Source organism: Dromiciops gliroides, chromosome 5 (assembly GCF_019393635.1).
Source record: "Dromiciops gliroides isolate mDroGli1 chromosome 5, mDroGli1.pri, whole genome shotgun sequence".
Taxonomy (NCBI): domain Eukaryota; kingdom Metazoa; phylum Chordata; class Mammalia; order Microbiotheria; family Microbiotheriidae; genus Dromiciops; species Dromiciops gliroides.
The window spans coordinates 60,493,953-60,518,185 of NC_057865.1; the positions used below are offsets into that span (position 1 = coordinate 60,493,953).

Here is a 24,233-nt window from a genome sequence, read left to right on the forward strand (position 1 = left end):
CTTGCTAGAAGGAAGGCAGTAGGGAAAGTAAAGCATATAGACCTCTTTTTGTTCCTTCAGCTTTAGGTTTTTTGTGTTGTCTGGATTCACTATAGTCACTATTGACCTTCTAAAGGAAGAAAATGTTAGTCAAACAGTCATGGCGGCTATGAGGACCCCTAAGGTGTGGGCTTCTTATCAGTGTAGAAAACCTGCTTCTCTGCTTGAACAGAAATGTGGGTTTTTCAATCCCTTGCTAATCCTCAGAACATTCTATCCACCATCTATCCTCATCTGCTATCTAGTTCACAATTCCTTTTTGCTCCATTTCCCATTTTTTGCCCATTTCTTTCCTGTCTTTTTACTACTCATATTAATTACATTTAAACCCCCCCACATTTTGTCTTCCCATTGCATTTCCCAGAGATGGAACTTAAAGATGTCATGTGAAGTTGGGAAAGTTAGTTTAAGCCTCTAGTCATAGTGATGTCTCTGCTGATGGTGGTAGTGATGGTGGTGGGGATTATGTCTGGGCCAATAGGATTAATGTTTCATGGCTTTGCCAGTTTCCTAGGCAACCAGAAGGAATAAACCTAGGAAGAGTGGGAAAGGGGAGGATTGCCTTTGACCTGTATTTTTTCCTTCTCAGACTTACAAGGTGACCTTACCCTTTTCTAGTCTATGTCTAGGTTGGTCTTAGAGCAAGCCAACCACAGCCACAAAGACAATGCTATAGTTAGCACTGTGTCTCTCCTACAACCTCATCAGTACTATGAACTGATACCAGCAACACCTCACATTTTGGTCTTGTTCTTACAGTTTCCAAAGCACTTTTCAATTATATGATCTTGTTCAAAATTCACTACAATCCTGTAAGGTAGTCAGGGCAACAGAACCTACAAGATTTGGACTGGATTTCAAGAATTGCTGTCTTTCTTCCCCCTTCCTTCCTTATTCTAACACTCTCAACTAACCCCTGAAATGTGGACACCCTGGGAAGAGATCTCGCTCTGAGGACTAGTGTGACCTTTTATGGTGCCAGTCATATCCTTAATTTTTAGAAAAGAAACCAATTAAGTAGTTTGGCAGGTCTTTTTTCCCTCTTCGTAAATTCATCCCAGTGGGCGAGCTAAAGGGCTGGGGCCAAAAGGAATGGAAAATGATTTAACTTCCACTCCAGTAGCATGAGTGTACAGGAATGGGTTCCTGTGGTAATAAATTGAAGATAAGAATAATTACAGCTATGAAATGGCTTGAAAATAAGGTTCAAACAAATCTTGGCAGGACCATTTGTGTCTTCTTTAGGAATGTAAAATAATGAATATATTGAATCTTCCAGCTTTCTGCTATGAATATAAAGATTAATTGGAGGTTCAAAGTAAAACATTTAACCACACATCAGATGTATAGTAATTATTTATATTTTTAAAAGGTAACATGCCAGTTAAAATAGTGCAAGATTATATCGAAAAATGTATCCTATTCATGGAATAATTTGTGTTCATTGGAAAAAACCCAAACTTGTTGTGAACAACTTAGACTATTACCTTACAGGAGTCCAGCTAACATGGTTAGCTACATAATCAATCCAGAGTATAGCCACTGTCGAATTTATTTGATGAAAAAATGACAACCCATTGAAATTAAAGATAGTAAAGTGGTTATTTAAAAGAAAGGAAAGATAGATGTCTTGAAATCCTAAATATTTTCAGGCTTTGTCACCCTGAAAGCTTTTCATTTCATCCCCAGTCTGGTCTGTGGTGCCTGTTGTTTGATTAAATGAATGCTGATTTGAAGAATCTAGCAGAGTTATTCTCCATTTAGTTGGATTGTTACAGATAATTAAAGTAAATTAGTTCTAGTCATTTTATTGACTCCAAAAATGACAGCCCCTGTGATATGCTCATCTACTGAGCCGTTTAGTGGGAAAGGGATCAAGACTAAAATGATTTCTTCTAATGTTTCGGAGCCAAAGAAGGCTCTTTAATCCTGCTCGAGATTCATAACACTTGCTCTTTTGATCCACACGGCAGGGAGTGCCCCAGTTGGCAGTCTGCTTGTCAGAAGAATCAGAAGATCATATTAAGGCGGCTGCTGCTTGGGCCTTAGGACAGATTGGAAGACACACTCCTGAGCATGCACGTGCTGTGGCTATGACAAATGCCTTGCCGATTCTACTTACTCTCTACATGTCACAAGACAGTTCCGAGGATCTTCAAATAAAAGTAAGTATGGTCAATTCATCTAGTGGTTGCTAAACTATTTGTGATTGTGGTGGGGGGAGGATTTGTTACATTCAGTAGCTTAGAAATATGTGATTTAAAAATGTTGATATTTTTTACATGAATACCATGTATAGTTAATAATACCATCTGGTTTGCATAATTGGGTATTTCTAGTTTAAAATTAAAACTAAATTGATATGATTTTAGAAATATTATTAACTGATGAGGTAAAGACATTCTGAAGCTTGTCCAAGGAAGGAAAGGGACTGGCTATTTGTGCGCATTGCCAGGAAAGCAAAAATGATCCATGATGTTATATCAGCCTTTAAAATGATATGTAGTCTGGTCTTAGCCTACATTATTCCATGATTTTATATTTCAAAAAATACCAATGGGTGGAAAAAATCTAGTAAATTCATTAGAAATATAAAATATCAATAATGTTGTTAAAAACTGGGAATTCATTTCCTTGATACTGCTTGGTTTGCATTAAATTTTCTAATATAAACTAAGACCTTTTTCATCCTGTATTTATATGAAAGGTCTTTGACAGTACCTCCTCTTTGAAATTCAATAAACATGGTAAATATATGAACAATCATTACTCTTTCAACATTTCCTCACCTCCCAGATCACCACGCTAGACCTAATGTCTTAAAAAAATTTTTTTTTCTATCATTGTGGAACTAAAATATAAAGGAACCTTATGAATATACTATATAAAGATTGACAAAAAGAATAAAACTTCAGTCTATTCTACAGGCCAAAAGATTTGTGCTCTGTTGGACTAGTCAAAGAAGGTAAGCTTAGGGTTCCTTTACTGAAAATCCATTGCTTTCAGTATCTAAAAGTAAAAATAAGAAAAAAAAAGTGGGGGGAAAAAAGAAAAAAAAATGGGAAAATCCAATGCATGTAGAAATCAGTTTCCATGTTAGATACATTCCTGAAAAATCACCTGCAAAGTTTTATACTAAATATGTTCACACTAACTCGCATCATAAAATAAATGTATTCACCCAGAAAGTTTTTTCTACAAAATGTAATAAATCACAGTTAAAAATCCACTAAATATTGTACGTGTATAACCTATATCAGATTGCTTACCATCTCAGGGAGGGGGAAGGAAAAAAGGAAGGCAGAGGAAGGAGAGATAGAATTTGGAACTCAAGACTTAAAAAACCAAAAGTTACTAATTGTTTTTACATGTAATTGGTGGGGGGCAGGGAGGGGAATAAAATATTATTTTCAGAAAATACAGTAAACATGTAGATTATTTTAAAAGCAAATTGTAATATTCTACTAAAAAAAAAATCTGTCATCATGAGAATGAAAACCAGTAATGGTTGTTTTTGTATTTGCTTTAGCAGTTTAAAAGGTTGCTACTGAATAGACCATTTGCTCAATGTTCAATAAATATTTATTAAAAGTCTAATGTGTGTAAGCACCATTCTTAGCAATGAGACATTTTAAAAAATGACATGGGGTGTGGGGGGGGCAGCTAGGTGGTGCAGTGGATAGAGCACCAGCCTTGGATTCAGGAGACCTGAGTTCAAATCTGGCCTCAGACACTTGACACTTACTAGCAGTTATGACCCTGGGCAAGTCACTTAACCCTCATTGCCCCATGCCCCCCCCCCAAATAAAAAAATAAAATAAAAATGACATGGTTCAAGGGGCAGCTAGGTGGCGCAGTGGATGGAGCAGCGGCCCTGGATTCAGGAGGACCTGAGTTCAAATCTGGCCTCGAACACTTAACACTTACTAGCTGCTGTGACCCTAGGCAAGTCACTAACTCCAATTGCCTCACCAAAAAAAAAAAAATGACATGGTTCCTCCCTTTCAGGAACCCTAGATTCCATTAATAGGCATTGAATGATCTTGACCAGCTGTTGACTGAGTCTACCAGAATGGAATTTAATAGGGAAAAATGTAAAATCTTAGTATGGTTTCAAAAAATGAAAATTTTAAAGTATAAGACATGAATAGAAAGTCATTCTGAATAAATCTCTTGGTTTTAGTGGACTGCAAGTCCATGTCTAACAGTGAGGCATGGCAGCAAAATAAAACAAAAAATTAAAAACCTAATGTGGCCGAATGACATATTAAGAGAGAAAACGTTTAGGACTGGGGGAGCAACCACTCTACAGTTCTCTGCCTGCTCAGACCACACCTGGAATATTATATTTCTTTTGGGGCAATTCCATTTTTGTAAGGAGGTTGATAAGCTAGAGAACATTCAGAAGAAAGCAACGATAATGGAGAACGTTCTGAAACCATGATAGATGAATGATTATCCAGGAGAGGAGAAGCCAGAGGAGAAATTATAGTTACCTTTTGGGTACACTGAAGGATTGTTATATGCCTCATTTCTGCTTGGCCTCAGAGGGCAAAACTAGAGAGGTTGAGTGAAAGTCACCGAGTGGAAGATCTTGGTTTGATGGAGAGACAGACTTCATAACCATAAGTCCTACCCATAAGTGGCATGGTTCCCACTGGAAAGGGGAGACCCCTCATGGAAGTTTTCACATAAAAACCTCTGAAGTTTCCAACTCTGAGATTTTGTGAATCGACAAGATATTCTGATCCCTCTTATTCTACAGATGAGAGAATCAAGGCCTAGGGATGTTAAATGACTAGCCCATTTTCATACATCTAGTTAGCTCAAATTAGATTATCTCAAATTAGATTACATTAATTTACCTACATATGTATTGTAGGCTCCCAGCAGAATGTAAGCTCTTCGAGGGCAAAAGCTCTTTGCCAGACAGAGCACTCTGCTTTTGCTTTGTATTTCTAGCACCAAGCACAGCTCCTGGTACATACCGATCCTTAATTTTTTTTTTTTTTTTAGTGAGGCAATTGGGGTTAAGTGACTTGCCAGGGTCACACAGCTAGTAAGTGTCAGATGTCTGAAGCCTGATTTGAACTCAGGTCCTCCTGACTCCAGGGCCACTGTTCTATCCACTGCACCACCTAGCCTGCCCCACATACCAATCCTTAATAAATTGACTTAATCAACTAATCAATCGATAATCAACTGAGCAAACCAATTAATTAATTACTTGGCTTTCAGCAGTTTTTCCACTTATTCTGTTTCAGAAATCAAATTAGGACAAGTATGGGGAAGGGAAGGAAGGAGGATTAAGATAAAAATCATCTTTAGGAGATGACAGTAACTTTAGTTTATATATTTAAAAACCCTTGTATACAACTCACCCTATAGTGCTACACTGCACATTAAATTCCATCTAAAAGGGGCATCTTCATTAGTCATTCAACCTGTCAATAGTCTTCCTAAGGCAACAAACCCAGTCAAATAATTTTATTATATCGCTGACTTGATTTTTGTTTCTTTTTAATGGCCCTTGGGCTCTATCAGGAGTTGTTTTAAAGACCTCAAAATGCCCACTCAAGTCTGTTTGATTTGACATCAACTCAGCCTGGAAAATTGTTATCTAGGAGAGTTGTGAACTATCTAACCATGCTCCTCATTTGCTAATCTTTGGCAGGTATCAAATTAGAAAGGGCAAGCTGAGGTTTATTCTGTCCCCAAGGCATGTCAACTTCTGGAACCATTTCTAATTAATTCTGATCCTAGAAGAGTTATTAGACAGCATCTTAGAATTTGTGTATTTTCGAGCAGTCTTACTCTTGGCCTTGTGTCTATTTTATACCAAATAACTTAGATGCAAACTAAAGAATACTGTCTTTTAGCCATCAATTTCTTTTTTGTGACATAAGACATCTACATTGTTGGAATATACAGGTAGGTATGATTTTCTTTTGTTTCTAAATTTGGATTTTGAGCATCACAGTCATCCTGTTTGGCAGCATCAATTCTTTCAGGCTACCATTTCAGTTAATTCACTTCTGAGACAGTTTTGGCCTGTTATTACACTGTTGGCTTTAGGGATTTCCCCCCTCATTTTGGGGGGGCCAGAGTATTCTTTGCTTAGACTAGGTTGACCTCCGAGCAAATAGACACTTTCTGACTGCAACATTCCCCCCCACCACACACCCATACTTCAAGTATCTTATGGGGAAATTAATGAGAATGGCAATTAATAACTTTGTTATCCCCACCCTCCCCTGCGATGAAAAACAAAAATCTCACCACAGCCAAAAACATTTGAAGTGGTAACAAGTGCTAATTAAATTGTTGATAATTTAATGTTGATCATTCTCCTTGCTGAAGTTGTTAATTGGTGCTCTTATCAGGTAGGTGGTTATAAGTAAAAACAGGGCTTTCTAAATATATAGCTTCTGCTTATTCTAAGTTTTAACAGAAAAAGCCCAGTGTTCTTTTCACTACAGCAATTTGTGATTGCAACATAAGGTATCCCTCCATACATGTGTCAGAAGAAGTTTGTATAAAGGCTGAATCCATAACTCTGCTATGAACTTTCAAGCATTTTCTTTTACTTAGTGCTACTCATTGCCTCAAACAATGGAAAATACCTTATGTAAGTTCCATAAGTAATTCAATTTTATAATAGAATGGATTAAAATAATGAATTGATCATTTGATTTTTCTTTCTGATGCCCCACATTAAATAGGAGTCTTTTGGTAATGGTTGTTTTTGTGGAGATTTCTGTAAATATCTCTAGAGATATATGCCTAATATATTATCTTCCAAAAAGAAAGACAAAGAATTCTTTCCAAATGCCACCTGGATGTCTCACATCTTATAGATAAAATTTCTCTGTAATAGAACAGCATTTCCACAATGTCATCAATGTTCTTGTTGAGAGACCTTCTGTGTATTGGCATAGGCACTGAGGATGGATGGGGACACTGCTTGCATTTGGTCATGGACAGCAGCAAACTGAGCCACTGGCAGCATAGAGCCCCTGTGCAGATTATTCCTGCTGTGTATGGCTTTGGTTCCTTTAGTCTTGATTTCTTGGCTCTAGTTTTCCTTATTCTTATTCTTTGGATTCCCATATGTAGGGCATTCTGACTTAGCCCTTTACTTTTCCTTTGAATGTACTTCCAGGACTTCAGAAAGATATCATCCTAGCATTGATTGGCTTCTAGCTACCCAGATACTCAGGTCCATGGTTCTGCTCACACTAGTCCACAACACCTGGGCTGATTCCTTACAATACCACTAGCCTTACACTGTGAGAATTACAGCAAAGGATATAGGTCATGCTATAAGTGTGATCTTTGATTTAATATCAATAGATATAGTCGCAATTAGGTGGTGCAGTGGATCGAGCAGTGAGCCTGGAGTCAGGAAAAAATCTGAGTGGCAAATCTGGCCTCAGACACTTACTAGCTGTGTGCTTATGGACAAACCATTTAACATCTGCTCATCTCAGTTTTCTCATCTGTAAAATGGATGATCTAGGTGAATCTTGTGTTGGACTTGAGAGATCATCGAGGCCAACCCATATATTTTATAGATGTGCAAATTTTCACTTGCCTAAAGCTGTCAATCACTCAGTAGCGGGAGTGAGGAATACTATCTTCTGACTCCTCACCTTTTCTATCTCCTTGTCTATATACGCTGCTCCTCACTGCTCAGCATGGTTTCTTGTATGTTCAATAAATATTTGTTGAATTATTGAATTAAATTGGGCAGGTTCCTACATTTGATTCATAATACAAATGTATCTGCAAATTTACACTGTACGTCTATACAGTGGACTTCTGCCTAGTGTGTACAAGTAGGATCTTTAAATCCTTAAGCCTTCTAGAGAGAAAATGGCATGACTGCTAATATTCTTATTACTATGGAATTCCAAGTGGACTATTTTCTCATATCTCTTGCCTTGTCAGGATAGGGTTGATTACTTCCTATTGTATTTTTTTACGTAAAAAGACTGTCAATTTAGAAATATTTGCAGGGGAATGATAATTTGGGCAAACCACTTGAAATTCACAGGTTTCTTTCCTTGTTGATATCTTGAGCTCACTGTTCTACAGAGTTTTAAAATTTAACAAGAAAGAAATTCGTCAGATCATTTCATGTTACATTAATCCAATATAACTCGTCTTTCTCCCTGACAATCTGTTTTTAAAAAATGAAACACACACACACACACACACACACACAATGAAACATACTCCAGATTAGACCAGGAAATTGATCTCATTTTCAAATTCCAGGAATATAAGACATGAATTCTTGTCGAGATTTCATTGATTGTTTACTGTCTGTGTTTTGCTTTCTACCTCAACAGAGTAAAAAGGCTATTAAAAATATTCTCCAAAAATGCACGTATCTACCAGCTCTTGAACCATTCCTGTATGATGCTCCTCCAAACATTTTGAAACATGTGGTTGGACAGTTCAGTAAGGTAAGCAAAGTCTCTTCTTGCTTGCAGCTGAAAGTAGAAAAGGATTTAGTGTGTTCACTTGTTTCCTCACCTGGATTAATATTTACTTTCATAAACTGAGGGAGTTTAAAAATTAGTAACCTGTCAAATATATGTAACATGGATAAAAAAGTGAAACTGATATGTGTGTGTATATATATTAAATTAATTCTTATCCATCACTATACTTTTCACCAGAGTTGTAACATTTTTTAGGTCTCCCAGGGAATAGAGTACACATACAAATAATAAATCTACCTTCCATGTCCAGGCATTCTGCTCAGTGTTGGGATGCAGAGCCACAAATAAAAAACATTCCTGCCCTCGATGCCTTATATTCCTTTGGGGGCGGGGCAGGAGACAAGATGTACCTATTGAGACATATAAGAAGTAAGTAGTTTCATACAATACACACACACCTATAAATACAAGATATTTTAGCATCTCATGCCATTGGAACTGAGCTTTGAAAGAAAAGAGCAAACAGAGGGCAGCTAGGTGGCGCAGTAGATAAAGCACTCGCCCTGGATTCAGGAGGACCTGAGTTCAAATACGGCCTAAGACACTTGACACTTACTAGCTGTGTGACTGGGCAAGTCACTTAACCCCACTTGTCTCAAATAAATAAAAGAAAATGACTCTGAGACTTTGAACTTGTACAATATTGTATTGACAGAAAGAGAGAAATTTAAAAGAGGGGTGAATTTTGAGAACAAAAGAATAATGAGTTGTTTTTTTTTTTTTAAAGACATATTGAGTTGAAGCTGTCTAAAGGACATCTGGTTTGAAATAAGGAGTCCAATAAGGATTTGGTGATGCGGTGATGGTGCTGTCAGTATCATAGACATACTGAATTTCAGAACAGAAGCCAAGTTAATATGTGGATTGCTTATATGTGTGTGTGTGTGTGTGTGTGTGTGTGTGTGTGTGTGTGTGTGTGTGTGTGTGTAAACAGGATCATTTAATGACTTGGGGGAGAGAGACACACACAGATTAACAGAGACAAAGAGTTTTCAGAAGGCCCAGAATAGAGTCTTAGGGTCTATTTATAGCTGGGAGAGAAGGGACTTAGCTGATTATTCATCAAAAGAGACTGGAGGGGCAGCTAGGTGGCAGAGTGGATAGAGCACCGGCCCTGGATTCAGGAGGACCTGAGTTCAAATCCGGCCTCAGACACTTGACACTTACTAGCTGTGTGACCCTGGGCAAGTCACTTAACCCCATTGCCTCACCAAAAAAATAAAGAGACTGGAAAAGAACAATAAGACAGATAGCATGAGAACCAAGAGGTCACAAAAGATCCAGAATAGTCATGTATCCTGTTCTTGAAGACCTTCAGTGGTTAGGAACTCAGTTCCTCTCAAAGCAGCAAACTTGATTGGGTTTCCTCTCATTCCTACCCACTGCTTTCATTTCTGCCTTTTGAGATCAACCAGAATGAGTCCAATTGATCGTTTATTGTCCAATGATGGTTCTTCAAATATTCAGGGACAGTCAGTCCTAAGGTTTCTCTTTTTTCCTCAGGCTGAACATGCCAATTCCTTCTTTCTTTTTTTATATCATGTTATCTTGAGTTTCCCAATGATCTTGGTTAAGTAACTCTAGTATTCTTAAAATGTGGGTTCCCAGACCTGAATACAGTGCTCCAGATGTGATCTAACTGGGGCAGTGTAGTGCAACTGTTGTCTCCCTTGTTTTGGACACACTCCTTTCCTCATTTAGCCTTGATCTTGTTGGCTTCCACATGACAGCTGATGCTCATTGTTCCTGTGATTGTGATTCAGTCAAATCCACCCAATCCTTTGGACTTGACATACTTAAAATATATAGCTGATTTGTAAACGGGAAGTTGGGTCATCTCACTTAGGGAAAGTAAGACAAGAGAAAAGATAGAATAATGGATATTGATAGGGAAGCTGCTTGCAGTAGAAATCAAAGCAGTTCCCTAACCACTGTGGGTGGTGATATGGCCTATAGCTGTCTATCCAACTAGTTTTAAAGACTTTAAGCAATGTAAATTTAAAAAGCAGCCAAATGTATCAGTGGCATATACATGTACATGTAAAGGGCAGATCTGAGTCAAAAATTGACTTTGTGGTTTTTTGCTTGGTAGGGTTGTGGAAGGAAGATGGGTAGTGTTGCATGTTGAGTCCCTGATGAAGCATTCTGTTCGAGAGAACCCAGGGGAGAATGTGCGGGAGTGGATAAGATGTGGAAAATATTTAATGAAATAATATAATTTTTAAAAAAAGAAAAATTTTATTAGCAAGGCTAGTCTCATGCCCTGCCAGCACACCCATAGGAAGAGACATCATCCAGGACTAGATTTTTATTCAGTGAAAAGCAGATAACCAAGAATAGGTGGATTTATAAGAAACCTAGAAATAGACCAAAAATACTGTGTTTGATTCTTCCTACATAACTGGAGTTAAATGACTTGGTTTTTTTGTGGGCAGCAATTTTATTATACCTTTAGCAATATAATATTGGCTTGAAAAAGGCAGTGTTCCCCTCCTCCTTTTTTTTTAAAGGAGCAACTTCTTAATCTTTATTAGCAAGGCATGCCCATCATTGTATATGTTTTTGATTGGAATACTATTGTGCTATAAGAATAGTGAGCAGGATAATCTCAGAAAAACTTGGGAAAACTTACATGGACTGATGTAGAGTGAAATTAGCAGAACCAGGAGAACATCATACATAGTAAAAGCAATATTGTACAATGAGCAACTGTAAGTGACTTAGCTATTCTCAGCAATAATGATTCAAGACAATCCCAAAGGACTCATGATGAAAAATGCTATCCACCTCCAGAGAAAGAACCGATAGAATCTGAATGTAGATAGAAGCATAGTATTTTTCACTTTATTATTATTTTTGGTTTGAGTTTTCTTCTATAAAATGACTAATATGGAAATATGTTTTACATGATTACATATATATAACCTATATCAGATTGCTTACCATCTTAGGGAGGGGGAAGGGGAGAAAGGGAGGAAAAGAACTGGAACTCAGACTTTTTTTGGGGGGGTATTTTTTCAGACTTTTTAAAAAACAAAGAATGTTAAAATTGTTTTTAACATTAATTGGAAAACAATTTTTAAAAAAATCTCATCAGAAAAATATGGAAATATATTTTGTATGACTTCACACAAATAATCAGTATATTACTTGTCTTCTCAAGGGGTGGGGGAAAGGAGAGAAAGAATTTGAAACTCAAAACTTTTTTAAATGAATGTTTAAATTTTTTTGGTGTGGAAAATATTTAATGAAATAAATATAAATTTTTTAAAAAAGAACAATTTTATCAGCAAGGGTTAATCTCATTATACGTAAGAATATGGGCTCTAGTTCTATTTTTACCTCATTCTGAACAATGAGATAGTAAGGGCTTAATGGTGTTTAAAGGTCCTCTCAAAGGGGAGCTGGCATATTCATTTCATTTCTTCTTTTTCTAGGTGCTGCCCATGATAGCAAAGCACGGCGACTTTTTGTTACAAGTGGTGCCTCAAAAAGGTTCAAGAGATAAAAGCAGAACCTGGATCACTTCTTCAAGAATACATCAACAATATTAACAATTGTTACCCAGAAGAAATAGTGAGGTGGGAAAGATGGACTACTAGTTTATTCACAATTGCAACATTGTTATGCTCTTTTCAGATTTTATATTTTCTATTCACTGCTTTCCAACTGGGGAATTTGATATATTGCACGAGATCTGTGTATCAATCTCTTACTTTACCCACCCCTTCTTCTCTTTGTCAAAAACGGTTTCGTTAAAGATCGTCACAAGTCAATGTGGACATGTGTCTATTGAAATAGTCCATTGCTCATTTACGTGTGTTACATAAACAGTACCCAAAGTATCATGCAAATTAAATGAAATAAAGGTACATAGTAGGTTCAATTATAAACTGCCTTACATTGTGATTGTCTGGTTGCAAAAGGCCCACGATATTTTTAAATTCGTTTCCTCTTTTTCTGCATATCTCTTCTCTGCATAATGTTCATATTGACTTCAAAGGGAGCTTTGCAAGTGGAAAAGAGATGTTGAGTGTAGGAAAGAACAGACCCACTATTTAGGATAACAAGAAATTAAATAATGCTGTTGACTATATGTAGGATCCCTAGAGTAATGTAGCAGGAATTTTTTTTCTAGATTAATGTAAATGTAATTTAACATTATTCACACTTCCCATTTATTGTTATGATAATTATCTGCAATTAGCTCAGCTTAAGATAACATTGATTTTAATAGCACCAGAAATTATCTTCAATATTGTGATTTGATTTCTCTGCCATCGTATTTTGCCAGTCGTTCCCAAGAGAGAATTATGAATTTTGTAGGGTCGCATTGAGTAGAGGTCTGTAAAGTGTGTGAAGGAATGCTCTGAACTCAAAGGAGTAAATGAGCAATAAAAATAAATTACCTATTGGCAACAGGAAAATGAGGAAAAGGGTTGCTGAGAATTAAGCCTAAGCCTTAGCAGTGAATGGGTTTGTTTTGGTTTTTGTTTTTGGTCTTTCTGAAGCTGAAGAGGACTCAATGAATATGAAATAATAAGGACAAAGATATAGATTTGTGGATTTTATGGTCATGAAAAGTATTCTGTGACAAAACCTTTTTTCTTTTGCCCAAGCTTATAATTTAACCAGTGTAGGAACTTCTATGGAAACTCCCTCCAGATATACTGGCAATGCCTCTGCAATATATAGCCTCAGGGGTTGCCTGGGCCACTGGAAAACTAAGCTACCAATAGCAGAGGCAGGACTACCACGTCCCTGCCAGATTAGTAGACATTTAATAGACTATGGTTGATTGAGTGACTTAAAACCAGGTCTTTTTACTCCAAACTTTTCCTCCTACATTTTCTTTTACCAAAGTCCAAATAGAATAAAAACTTGCTAGAATTTTTTTTTTTTGGTCCAGACCTGTTATTTCATTGGTGTAGAGAACTCTTTGGTGATGAGACTCTTTTTACTACTGTATGTTGACATTTATTTTACAATTATGGTCCCAGAGTATTTGGAGCACTGAAAAATTAAATGACATCCAAGTCTACACAAGTCTGTATCAAAGGTGGAACTAATAATAACTGACATATCTGAGGCAGAGGGAGAGGCAGCATAACATATGGAAATGGACAGTGGCCTCAGATGTAGGAAGGCCTAGGCTCCAGTCTCTCTAAGACTTGTAATTTGCTGTTGCCATCACATTTTGTTAATGCAATTCCCAAAGAACATATTATGATTTTTTTTCTATTGAGTAGAGTCCGAGAAATTATGTGGCGTGTCTTAAGGTCTTTCAAAGTTGAAGAGCAGGTACCAATCTACTTGGCAGGGAGAAATTCCACATCAGCAATTCTCTAAACCAATGGAATCACAGGTCTGGTAAAAATCAATTCTCAATATCACAAACATGATCTTTTAAGATTATCACAGAGGGGCAGCTAGGTGGCACAGTGGATAATGCACTGGCCATGGAGTCAGGAGGACCTGAGTTCAAATCCAGCCTCAGACACTTAACACTTACTAGCTGTGTGACCCTGGGCAAGTTACTTAACCCCCATTTTCCCCGCAAAAAAAAAAAAAAGATTATTATAGGATCATAGACTGAGACCTGAAGGGCCCTTAGAAGCTATGTAGTTCTAGCTCCTTCTTTTTCTACTGAGGAAATAAGAATCGAGAGAGATTTAGTGATTCACACCAGATCATATGAGTAGTAAAATAGAGAGCCAGTCTATGAACCAAGGTTCTTTCCTCCTAAGACATTGTTCTTTGTGAGGGAGGCCATGATCTGCAAGGATCTTTCTTACTTTTTTTTTTAAGTGAGGCAATTGGGTTAAGTGACTTGCCAGGGTCACACAGCTAGTAAGTGTTAAGTGTCTGAGGCCAGATTTGAACTCAGGTACTCCTGACTCCAGGGCTGGTGCTCCATCCACTGTGCCACCTAGCTGCCCCTTTCTTACTCTTTAAGAACAAATGATGAACTTTGGGGGTTCTTCTGAGTACAAGCCTGTAAGAGTGAATTCAGTTAACTTAAATCATAGAAACAAGTAATAAAATGTGAAATATCTATTGAAGAGGAAAATTAAGAAATTGTTATCACTATCCTTAAGTATTTTTGATATTTATTTAACTTCCACACTTAGGAATCAGATATGAACTCTCATATGTTTCTATATGACATATTGTAGACAAAAGCAGTTTCCTAACTGTGATGAATTAAAATTATTTCCATCTCACACACGTCCTTCAAACAGACTAAAATGATGAACAGGACCATAACTAAGGCTCTGATAAGGGCTTATTCCCCTCTTTTTTTATATAACTTTATTTTTCTAAATGAACAAATACCTCACCAAAATCAACATTTTCTTATACAAATGAGAATATAGGAGGTAGATTTGTATATGAAATCATGATTCCCTAATCCATACAGCTTGTGTTTTTGAAAATGTAGACAATTCAATGTTACTTTCAAAAACCGTTCTGCTTGTCCTTTGCTTCCTTTAGAACTTCTATTTCTTTTGTATGTTTAAAACAAAATGTTTCAATAGCCTTCTTTTCATCCTTTTTACCCCTTTTGGAATCATGGTTGTTAACTCCTTCCCCTTTCCTGTCCTTCCCCCATTAAAAAAATAAAACAAACTAAAACTCGTGCAATGAACATACATAGTCAAGGCAAACAAATCTACATAGTGGCCATACCCAGAAAATGCATGTTTCATTTGGAATCTAGAACCCATTTCTTCTTTTATCAGGAGTTGGAGAGGATACTTTGTCATCATTCTTTGGTTGTGTTTGGCTATTGCTTTTATCAGAGTTCTTAAGTCTTTCAAAGTCTTTTTTTTTTTTTACTGAGGCAGTTAGGTGGATACAAATCTGGAGTCAGGAATTAAAATGCAGCCTCCAGGTATTTGCTAGTTGTGTGACACTGGCAAGTCACTTAACCATTGTCTGCCTCAGTTTCCTCATCTGTAAAATGAGATAACAATAATACTGACCTCACAGGTTTTTACATGATAAAATGAAACAACATTTGTCAAGTACTTTGTAAAACTTAGTGTTATATAAATGCTAGCTATTAAATTGTTCCATTTCTCTCAGTTTATTATGCATCTGTCTGTGCAAACCTTCTGAGGATTCTTTGAAATTATCCCTTTCATCATTTCTTAAGGTTTTGCAAAAGATAATGCAAAAGTGCTGGATTACATTCATATACCATAATTTGTTTAATCATTCCCCAATTGATGGCCAACTTCTAGTTTCTAGTTCTTTTGCTACAATAAAAAGTACTGCCAACGATTCACAACTAATTCACCAACAGGTTTGAGGCCTGTCAGTTACCTCAGCCTGGTTTAACTTGTCTGCCAGGATGGTTTACTGGGATGTGGCTGCTGCACATACTACATCTTCTTTTTTGTTTGTTTTGTTTTTTTTGGCGGGGCAAATGAGGGTTAAGTGACTTGCCCAGGGTCACAGAGCTAGTAAGTGTCAAGTGTCTGAGGCTGGATTTGAACTCAGGTCCTCCTGAATCCAGGGCCGGTGCTCTATCCACTGCGCCACCTAGCTGCCCCCATACTACATCTTCTTGTAGCCACAGGTGAGAGTTGGATGAATCAGGTGGACACCAAAGGTAGATAAGTAGCCCTGAAAAGGACTTGACAAGCCCTCACAACAAAGTTGCTGGACTTCCTGAATACCCATACATCCATATATACGGTTTATTATATCGGCAAATAGTGTCAATTTGCTTCCTCATTGGCCTATTTTTATTCCTTTATTTTATTTTTCTTGGCTTATGGCTATAGTTAGCATTTTAGTACAATATTGAGTAATAGTGGTGATAGTAGACTTCCTTGCTTCACTCCTGATTCTTTTGGAAAGGCTTAAAGTTTATCCCCAAACAAAACATATAACAAAATGGCTAAGTTTCAGTAGTGTCTAGCTCTTTGTGACTCTGTGTACCTCTGTCCATGGAATTTTCTTGGCAAGATCCTCGAGTTATTTGCTATTACCTTCTTCAGTGACAAATAGAAGTCAAGTGACTTGCCTAGTAGAAAGTTTCTGGGGATTTGATCTCAGGTCTTCTTGATTCCAAGCCCAGGGCTCTATCCACTGTACCACTTAACTGATAGCTAGAGACTACTTATCATTTTAAGAAAGGTTCCATTGATTCATATGCTTTCTAGTGTTGTTGTTGTTGTTTGTTGTTTTTTTTTTGGCAGGGCAATGGGGGTTAAGTGACTTGCCCAGGGTCACCCAGCTAGTAAGTGTTAAGTGTCTGAGGCTGGATTTGAACTCAGGTCCTCCTGAATCCAGGGCCGGTGCTTTACCACTGCGCCATCTAGCCGCCCCCGTGTTGTTGTTTTTTTAAAAAAAAGGATGGGTATTTTATTTTGTTAAAGGCTTTTTCTACAACTATTGATATAATCATATGATTTTTGTTGTCATTGATATTGATATGGTAAATTATTCTGATAGTTTTTCTAATAATTGAACCAGCCCTGAATTCCTGTTACAAATCTCACATGGTCATAATATATGATCTTTGTGATATATTCCTGTAATGTCCTTGTTATGGTTTCATTTAAAATTTTCACATTGATATTCATTAAGGAAATTGGTTCATAGTTTTCTTTCTCTGTTTTTTCTTCTCCCTGGTTTAGATATGAAAACTATATTTGTGTCATAAGAGGAATTTGGTAGAACTCCTTCTTTACCTATTTTTTTTTTTGGTGAGGCAATTGAGGTTCAGTGACTTGCCCAGGGTCACACAGCTAGTAAGTTTTGTGTCTGAGGCCAGATTTGAACTCAGGTCCTCCTGAATCCAGGGCCGGTGCTCTATCCACTGCGCCACCTAACTGCCCCTCTTTACCTATTTTTAAAAATAGTTTATATACTATTTGGATTGTTCTTAAATGTGTGGTAGAATTCACTTGTGGATACAACTGGCCCTGGAGATTTTTTCCTAGGGAGCTCATTTAGGGCTTGTTTTCTTTTTCTAAGATAGGGTTACTTAAGAGTTCTATTTCCTCTTCTGTTAATCTGGGCAGTTTATGTCTTTATAAATATTTATAAATTTTACTTAGATTGTCAGTTTCACTGGCATATAATTGGACAAAATAACTCCCAATACTTAAATTCATCTTCATTGGTGGTGCATTCACTCTTTTCATTTTTGATACTATTAATTTGGTTTTCTTTTTTTAAAAAATCAAAGTAATCAAAGGTTTATCTATTTTATTAGGTTTTAAAAAATAAAACCAGCTCTTAGATTTGTTTATTAGTTCAATGCCTTTTTTCTTTAAATTTTATTAATCTTTCTTTTGATTTTCAGGATTTCCATTTTGGTGTTTAAAATTGGGGATATCTAATTTTTTCTATTTTTTCTTTTAGTTGCATGCCCAATTCATTAATCTGCTCTTTCTCTTTCTTATTAATGTATGCATCAAGAGATATAAATTTTGCCTTAAATACTTCTTTGGTTGTATCCCACAAATTTTATGTTGTCTCACAGTTGTTGTTCTCTTTAATGGAATTATTGATTGTCTCTATGATTTGTTCTTTGATACACATTCTTATGATTAGATTATTTAGTTTCCAACTACCTTTTAATCTATTCTTCCATGGCACTTTATTAAATGCATTTTTTATTGCATTGTGGCCTGAAAAGGGTGCATTTAATATGTCTGCTTTTCTGCATTTGGTTGTGAGGTTTTTGTGCCCTAGTACATGGTCATTTTTTCTGTGAAGGTGCCATGTACAACTGAGAAAAGGGTATATTCCTTTCTATTCCCATTCAGTTTTTCTCCAGAGATCTATTATATGTAACTTTTATAATATTCTATTTATCCCCTTGATTTCTTTCTTATTTTATTGTCAGATTCATCTAACTTTGGGAGGGGAAAGTTGAGTTACCCACTAGTATAGTTTTGCTTTCTATTTCCACCTGTAATTCATTTAACTTTTCCTTTAAGAATTTGGACGCTATGCCATTTGATATATTTATATTTATATTACTTTATTGTCTATAGCACATTTTTACCAAGATATAATTTCCCTGCTTTTAAAATTAGGTCTATTTTTGGTTTTGTTTTGTTTGTGATCGTGATTGCTACCCCCCTGCCTTTTTCTTTTAACTTCAGTTGAAATATAATAGATTCTGTACTAGCCCCTTATTTTAATTTTGCATGTGTTGCTTTGTTTCAAGTGTGTTTCTTATAAATAACATTCTTAGATTAGAAATCCATTCTTCTGTCCATTTCTGTTTTATGGGTGAGTTCATCCCACTCATATTCACAGTTATGATCACTAATTCTGCATTTACCTCTTTCTTATTTTCTTCCCTTTATTCCCCCCCCCTTTTCATGTCCCTCCTCTAAAGTCTGTTTTGCTTCTGATCACAGATCTTTTATCTGCCCTCCCTTTTATCACTTTCCCTTTCTTTTATCTGCTTTGCCTCCTACTTCTCTATTGGGTAAGAGATTTCTCTTATCAATTAAGTATGTATCTATGTGTATATATTTGAATAGCTATCTGGCTAGCTAGATGAATGGATGGATGGATGGATGTGGGTGTATATTCTATCTTTAAACCAACTTATATATGAGTGAGGTTCAACAGCCCAGAACCTTGAATCCAAGAGCCTTGGAAATAGCAGTGTCTCCCAAACAACCAAACCTAGTTCCAGCCCATACTTGAAGGCATTTTTGAGGGGAGAAATTATTGTGGAGAAGGGTCCCACCAGCAATAAGTGCTATCAAACTGCCACCAATAGGAAGATAGGCAAAAATATGTCACAGGAGTGGCAGCAGCTCCAGACCATGATTTCTCCTCCTAGCTCAGCCTTCATAGCCATTGTCTGGGGAGGGAGTTCTTGTGAAGAAGACAACAGTCATTCTCAGCATGTGCCAATGAACTGCCAGGCACAGGACAGGCAAACCTGTCCAGCTGAATCAGTGAGTGAGAGAGAGAGAGAGAGAGAGAGAGAGAGAGAGAGAGAGAGAGAGAGAGAGAGAGAGAGATCACTGCCCCTATCTTTTTTTTTTTTAATTTTAGTGAGGCAGTTGGGGTTAAATGACTTGCCCAGAGTCACACAGCTAGTAAGTGTTAAATGTCTGAGGCCGGATTTGAACTCAGGTACTCCTGACTCCAGGGCTGGTGCTCTATCCACTGCGCCACCTAGCTGCCCCTCACTGCCATTATCTTGACCCCCATCTACCATCATACCGTGATGGAGATTGCCCAGGACTCTGAAACTGAAGAGCCTTAGGTGCTTTGAAATAGTAATGCTTCCAGCCTACGGTGTCCAAATGGTTTAACACCAGCAACTTCTATGATTGTATTAGTGAAAATGACATTTAAAGAAGAAGTATTCCCATCTGTTTAGCTGTTGTACCCTAAGGATCATGGGACCTTTCCATCTGACTTGCAGCTGAAACCTTCCATATGTGTTGTCCCCCTTATTAGAATGTGAATTCCTTGAGAGCGTGGAATGCCTTACTATTCTATCTGTATCTCTGGCACTTAACACAGTCCTTTGTATGTAGTAAGTAATTAACAAATTCTTCATTCACTCATACCAATTTTTCTGACATTTTAAAAGGACAAATCTGGCTTGGGAGTGATAGAGGCAGTAAGTGATAGAGGAAAAAAATTTGGCAAATCCTACCAAGCCAGAAAGGTTTGGATGAAAGGATCAGTAAAGGACTTCATGTCTGTTACTGACTAGGCCCAGCCTAGTGAAATGCAGAGAAGCTCATTACCTCCAGGTTGTTCACTTAGGGAATGATGGAATTTATGAAGATCAATTCCTTGAGGTGGTGAGGGGTTAATTCCCAATCTGGTTGACGCTACCCAGGGATGAAATATTTTTTTTTAAAGCATTAACAGGGGCAGCTAGGTGGCATAGTGGATAGATCATTGGCCTTGGATTCAGGAGAACCTGAGTTTAAGTCTGGCCTCAGACACTTGACACTTACTAGCTGTGTGACCCTGGGCAAGTCACTTAACCCCACTTGCCTCACCAAAAAACAAAAAACAAAACAAAACAAAAAAACCAAAAAGAATGAACACATATATGTGAATATAAAATCTGAAGGCCTCTTTATAACTATGGAATAGTCAAACAGGATCACTTGAATGTTTGTAATATTCCCATTGGTTTTATTTTTAGGATAAAAATCTCTCAGATGTTTAATATATACTTCTTTATATAAATACAAATCTTTTTCTAAAAACTTCATGAAAAATGGCTTTGTTAGTTTGGGATTGTTTTTAAGCTTTCAAAGCAGAGGTCTCCTATCTTCTCCTGGTGGGCTACTTTTGATTTCCTCAAAGTTCTGGATGTGATGGTTTGGAGTTTGAAGTAGTGTTGATATTATAGATTGCCCATAGCTACCAACCACACTCTTCTCCCTAGTAGAGATTCTTGAGACTCACTGGGGCATGTGAACAGTGAATGGCAGGCAGCTTGGGGATATGGAAGGCAAGGCTTCAAAATTGACCAATAGATTGTAGTTTCATAGTGGGAATTCTAGTTTTTGGTTTTTGGTGGGTTTTTTTGTTTGTTTTGGTTTTTGGCAGGGCAATGAGTGTTAAGTGACTTGCCCAGGGTCACACAACTAGTAAGTGTTAAGTGATTGAGGGTGGATTTGAACTCAGGTCCTCCTGAATTCAGGGCCTGTGCTTTATCCACTGCCACCTAGCTGCCCTCGAACTCTAGTTTTAAAGAAACCTTTTCCCCCTACCATCTCCTCCTCTCCTCATTAAAAACGAACAAACAAACCCCGAAAACATTTGGAATTCTTCCACTGATCTTAGTCCTGACAGACAGATGGGGTCCAGGAGGTGGGAGTATATTTTAAATGCCCAGTATAAGGAGAGAAGAGTAGTCAGATAGAGCTATAAATTTCTCAGTGTAAATACTTCAAAGGGACCTACTGCTGAAGGAAATTTTTTCAAGGATAGGAAGATTTTAAGGATACATTCCCTGAGGGAGACCTTTTTACAATGGATGCTTCTAGGCATTCTGTTGCAAAAATATAGTGATGTTTTTGTTAACTTTATCTTGAAAAATTGTAAAAAAAAAAAAGTCAAATGTAAATTATGTGACTTTTTTATGGGGTCAAACATCTGAGGACAGAGAAAGGTAAAACAGAGCAAAATATGTCCACTATACTTAGGTTTCCTCTAAGGAGAATAATTTAGTAAGACTTGCCTTTCTTGGATTGCTAAGATTTGAGGAGATATTGAAGAGCTAGCCTTTTTTTTTTTTTTTTTTTTTTTTTTTGCAACCTCTCACTCTCCATGTTCCTCTAAGTTCCCCATATCTTGGATAAGACAGTGAAATGGAGCAGTGGACAGAGCATGGTGGCCAGGAAGACTTGAGTTCAAATTCAACACTCGACACTCACTAGCTATGTAACCCTGAGCAAGTTACTATCTTCCTCAATTTCTTCACTCTCAGATACAGTCAGGTTCAGAAGTTAATAGAGTTCAGGATTGGGAGCCAAGAAGACCTGAGTTTGAATCCTACCTCAGATACTTACTAGCTGTGTGATCCTGGGCAAGTCATTTGATTTTTGTCTGCCTCAGTTTCCTCATGTGCAATATGGGGATTATAATAGCACCTAACTAGAAGGGTTGTTTTGAGGACCAAGTGAAATAATATCTATAAAGCACTTAGCATAATGTTTGGCATATAATGGTACTTAATAAATGCCTGTTTAAAAAAAATACATGGGGCAGCTAGACGGCGCAGTGGATAAAGCACTGGACCTGGATTCAGGAGTACCTGAGTTCAAATCCGACCTCAGACACTTAACACTTACTAGCTGTGTGACCTTGGGCAAGTCACTTAACCCCAATTGCCTCACCAAAAAAAAATTAAATAAAAATTAAAAAATACATACCTATCATAGATTTATCTTATGGTTAGTTTGCAAAGTTTTATTTGCCACTCTTTTCTGTGCTTATATTTTTTCATATCATATGAAGCCACTTTATCAAAAATAAAGTAAATAAAATAGGCTGCTCCCTGATATATTAATTTTTTTAAAAATCATGTTGATATAAGATTAGCTCTCCATAAAAGCATTAATTCATAGTTTCCCTAGAGGTTCAGAGATGATGCATTTTGTAGGATTTATGAATAATTTGCAAACTAGTTATTTATTATAGTCCTTTTATCTCAGAACTTTTGAAAATAGTGATTATTTATTAAAGAAAATTGTAAAAAAAAAATGAGTTTGGCTATTCTAAAGCACCTTTTTAGAAGCAAAGTATACTCCCAGAAATATTTGAGTGTTAGGGGCAAGCTGCTCTCCGATTCACTAAAGTATGGATTGGGAATCTTTTCTAGGCCATTAAGAATGGCCAAGTTGGTAAGCTATGGTACAATGGGTTGTCTCGATTATGAAAAGAAAGCCATTAGCTAAAATGATTAAAATCACATCAGTCATTTGGTATAAGAGAAATAAGGTTGCTATAATAAAATATTGTCACTGGATAGAAAGTCTTTCGCTTTGAAAATAAATATCTCCTCCTTGCTGTGACATTTATTTCTTTAAATATTTTGCCACTTATCTGGTGGGAGTCGACCATTATTCTGAGACAGTATTCTGTTCATTGATATTCTCTTAAGTTATGCATAAAGCATTACCAGAGAATAATTATGCAGAATTCTCGAGGGTATATTTGAGGTTTGACTCAAGGAATCATTTCAGATAAATATGCCTGATATGGATGAATCTTTTTCTACCTCGCATATTAGATGCATTCATAAGAATCTAATAGGAAATTTTCTTTTTCAGGTATTATTCCCCTGGATATTCAGAGACACTTCTGCAGAGAGTGGACAGCTATCAGCCTCTTATATAAGCAGCATCATATTGCTAAAACTTACACTTACAGGAGAACTTTTATGGATTATAAATGTTAACGCTCTTGTTAAATGCTTCAAATAAGTACATGCTCAATTTATTCATTTGAAATCGTAGTCACTAGGATTAATTTTTTCTTGTTTTTCTAGAGTCATAGAATACTTCTAAAAATGGAATTACTATGTGATACACAATTCAGTCATTTATATGTACTTGATTTGCCTCTAAAAGAAAATAAAAAGGCATTAGAAGATCTCAGTGCTTCCACTAATATCTCAATGAAAATAAAACCATCAGGCTGTTTGGTTGGCAATGGGTTTATATTAGGATTCAGAACCTGTGGACAGAGTTTTAGAGATTGCCCCACAAGATTTCTGGAGTGACCTGGACTGAGGTTAATAATCCTGGAGATGGAGCTGGGGGTAGTGGTGGGGGATGGTTACATAAAATAGCTAACCCTGGGAAGAGAAGGGAACAAGCATTTATATAGTGCCTGCTATGTAATAGGCACATTTTACAAATATTATCTCATTTGATCTTCACAATAACCCTATGAGGCATATGCTATTATTTTCCTCATTTTATAGTTGAAGAAAGTGAGACAAACAGAGCTTAACTGATTTACCCAGGGATTTGAACTCATGTCTTCCTGACTCCAGGCCCAGCACTCTATCCACTAAGCCACCCCTGGAAACCTCAAATTCCTTATCTGTATAATAAAGAGTTGAAACTAGATCATGGGTTTTTTTTTTATTTTGGCATACAGTATTTTTCCCCCATTACATGTAAAGATAGTTTTCAACATTCTTTTTTTTTC

The 24,233-nt window shown here is 36.8% G+C and overlaps 1 protein-coding gene across 1 annotated transcript in view; it reads left to right on the forward strand.

Annotated features, from left to right (window-relative positions):
• SPAG6 (sperm associated antigen 6) overlaps nt 1–23,893 on the forward strand; it is an 81,205-nt gene extending 57,312 nt beyond the window's left edge. The window contains exons 8-11 of the mRNA XM_043967914.1: nt 2,013–2,204; nt 8,394–8,510; nt 11,987–12,130; nt 23,348–23,893. Coding sequence (XP_043823849.1) covers nt 2,013–2,204; nt 8,394–8,510; nt 11,987–12,103 — 426 coding nt within the window. The 3' untranslated portion in view covers nt 12,104–12,130; nt 23,348–23,893. The remainder of the gene's footprint in view (nt 1–2,012; nt 2,205–8,393; nt 8,511–11,986; nt 12,131–23,347) is intronic.
• Nucleotides 23,894–24,233: the final 340 nt, after the last annotated feature.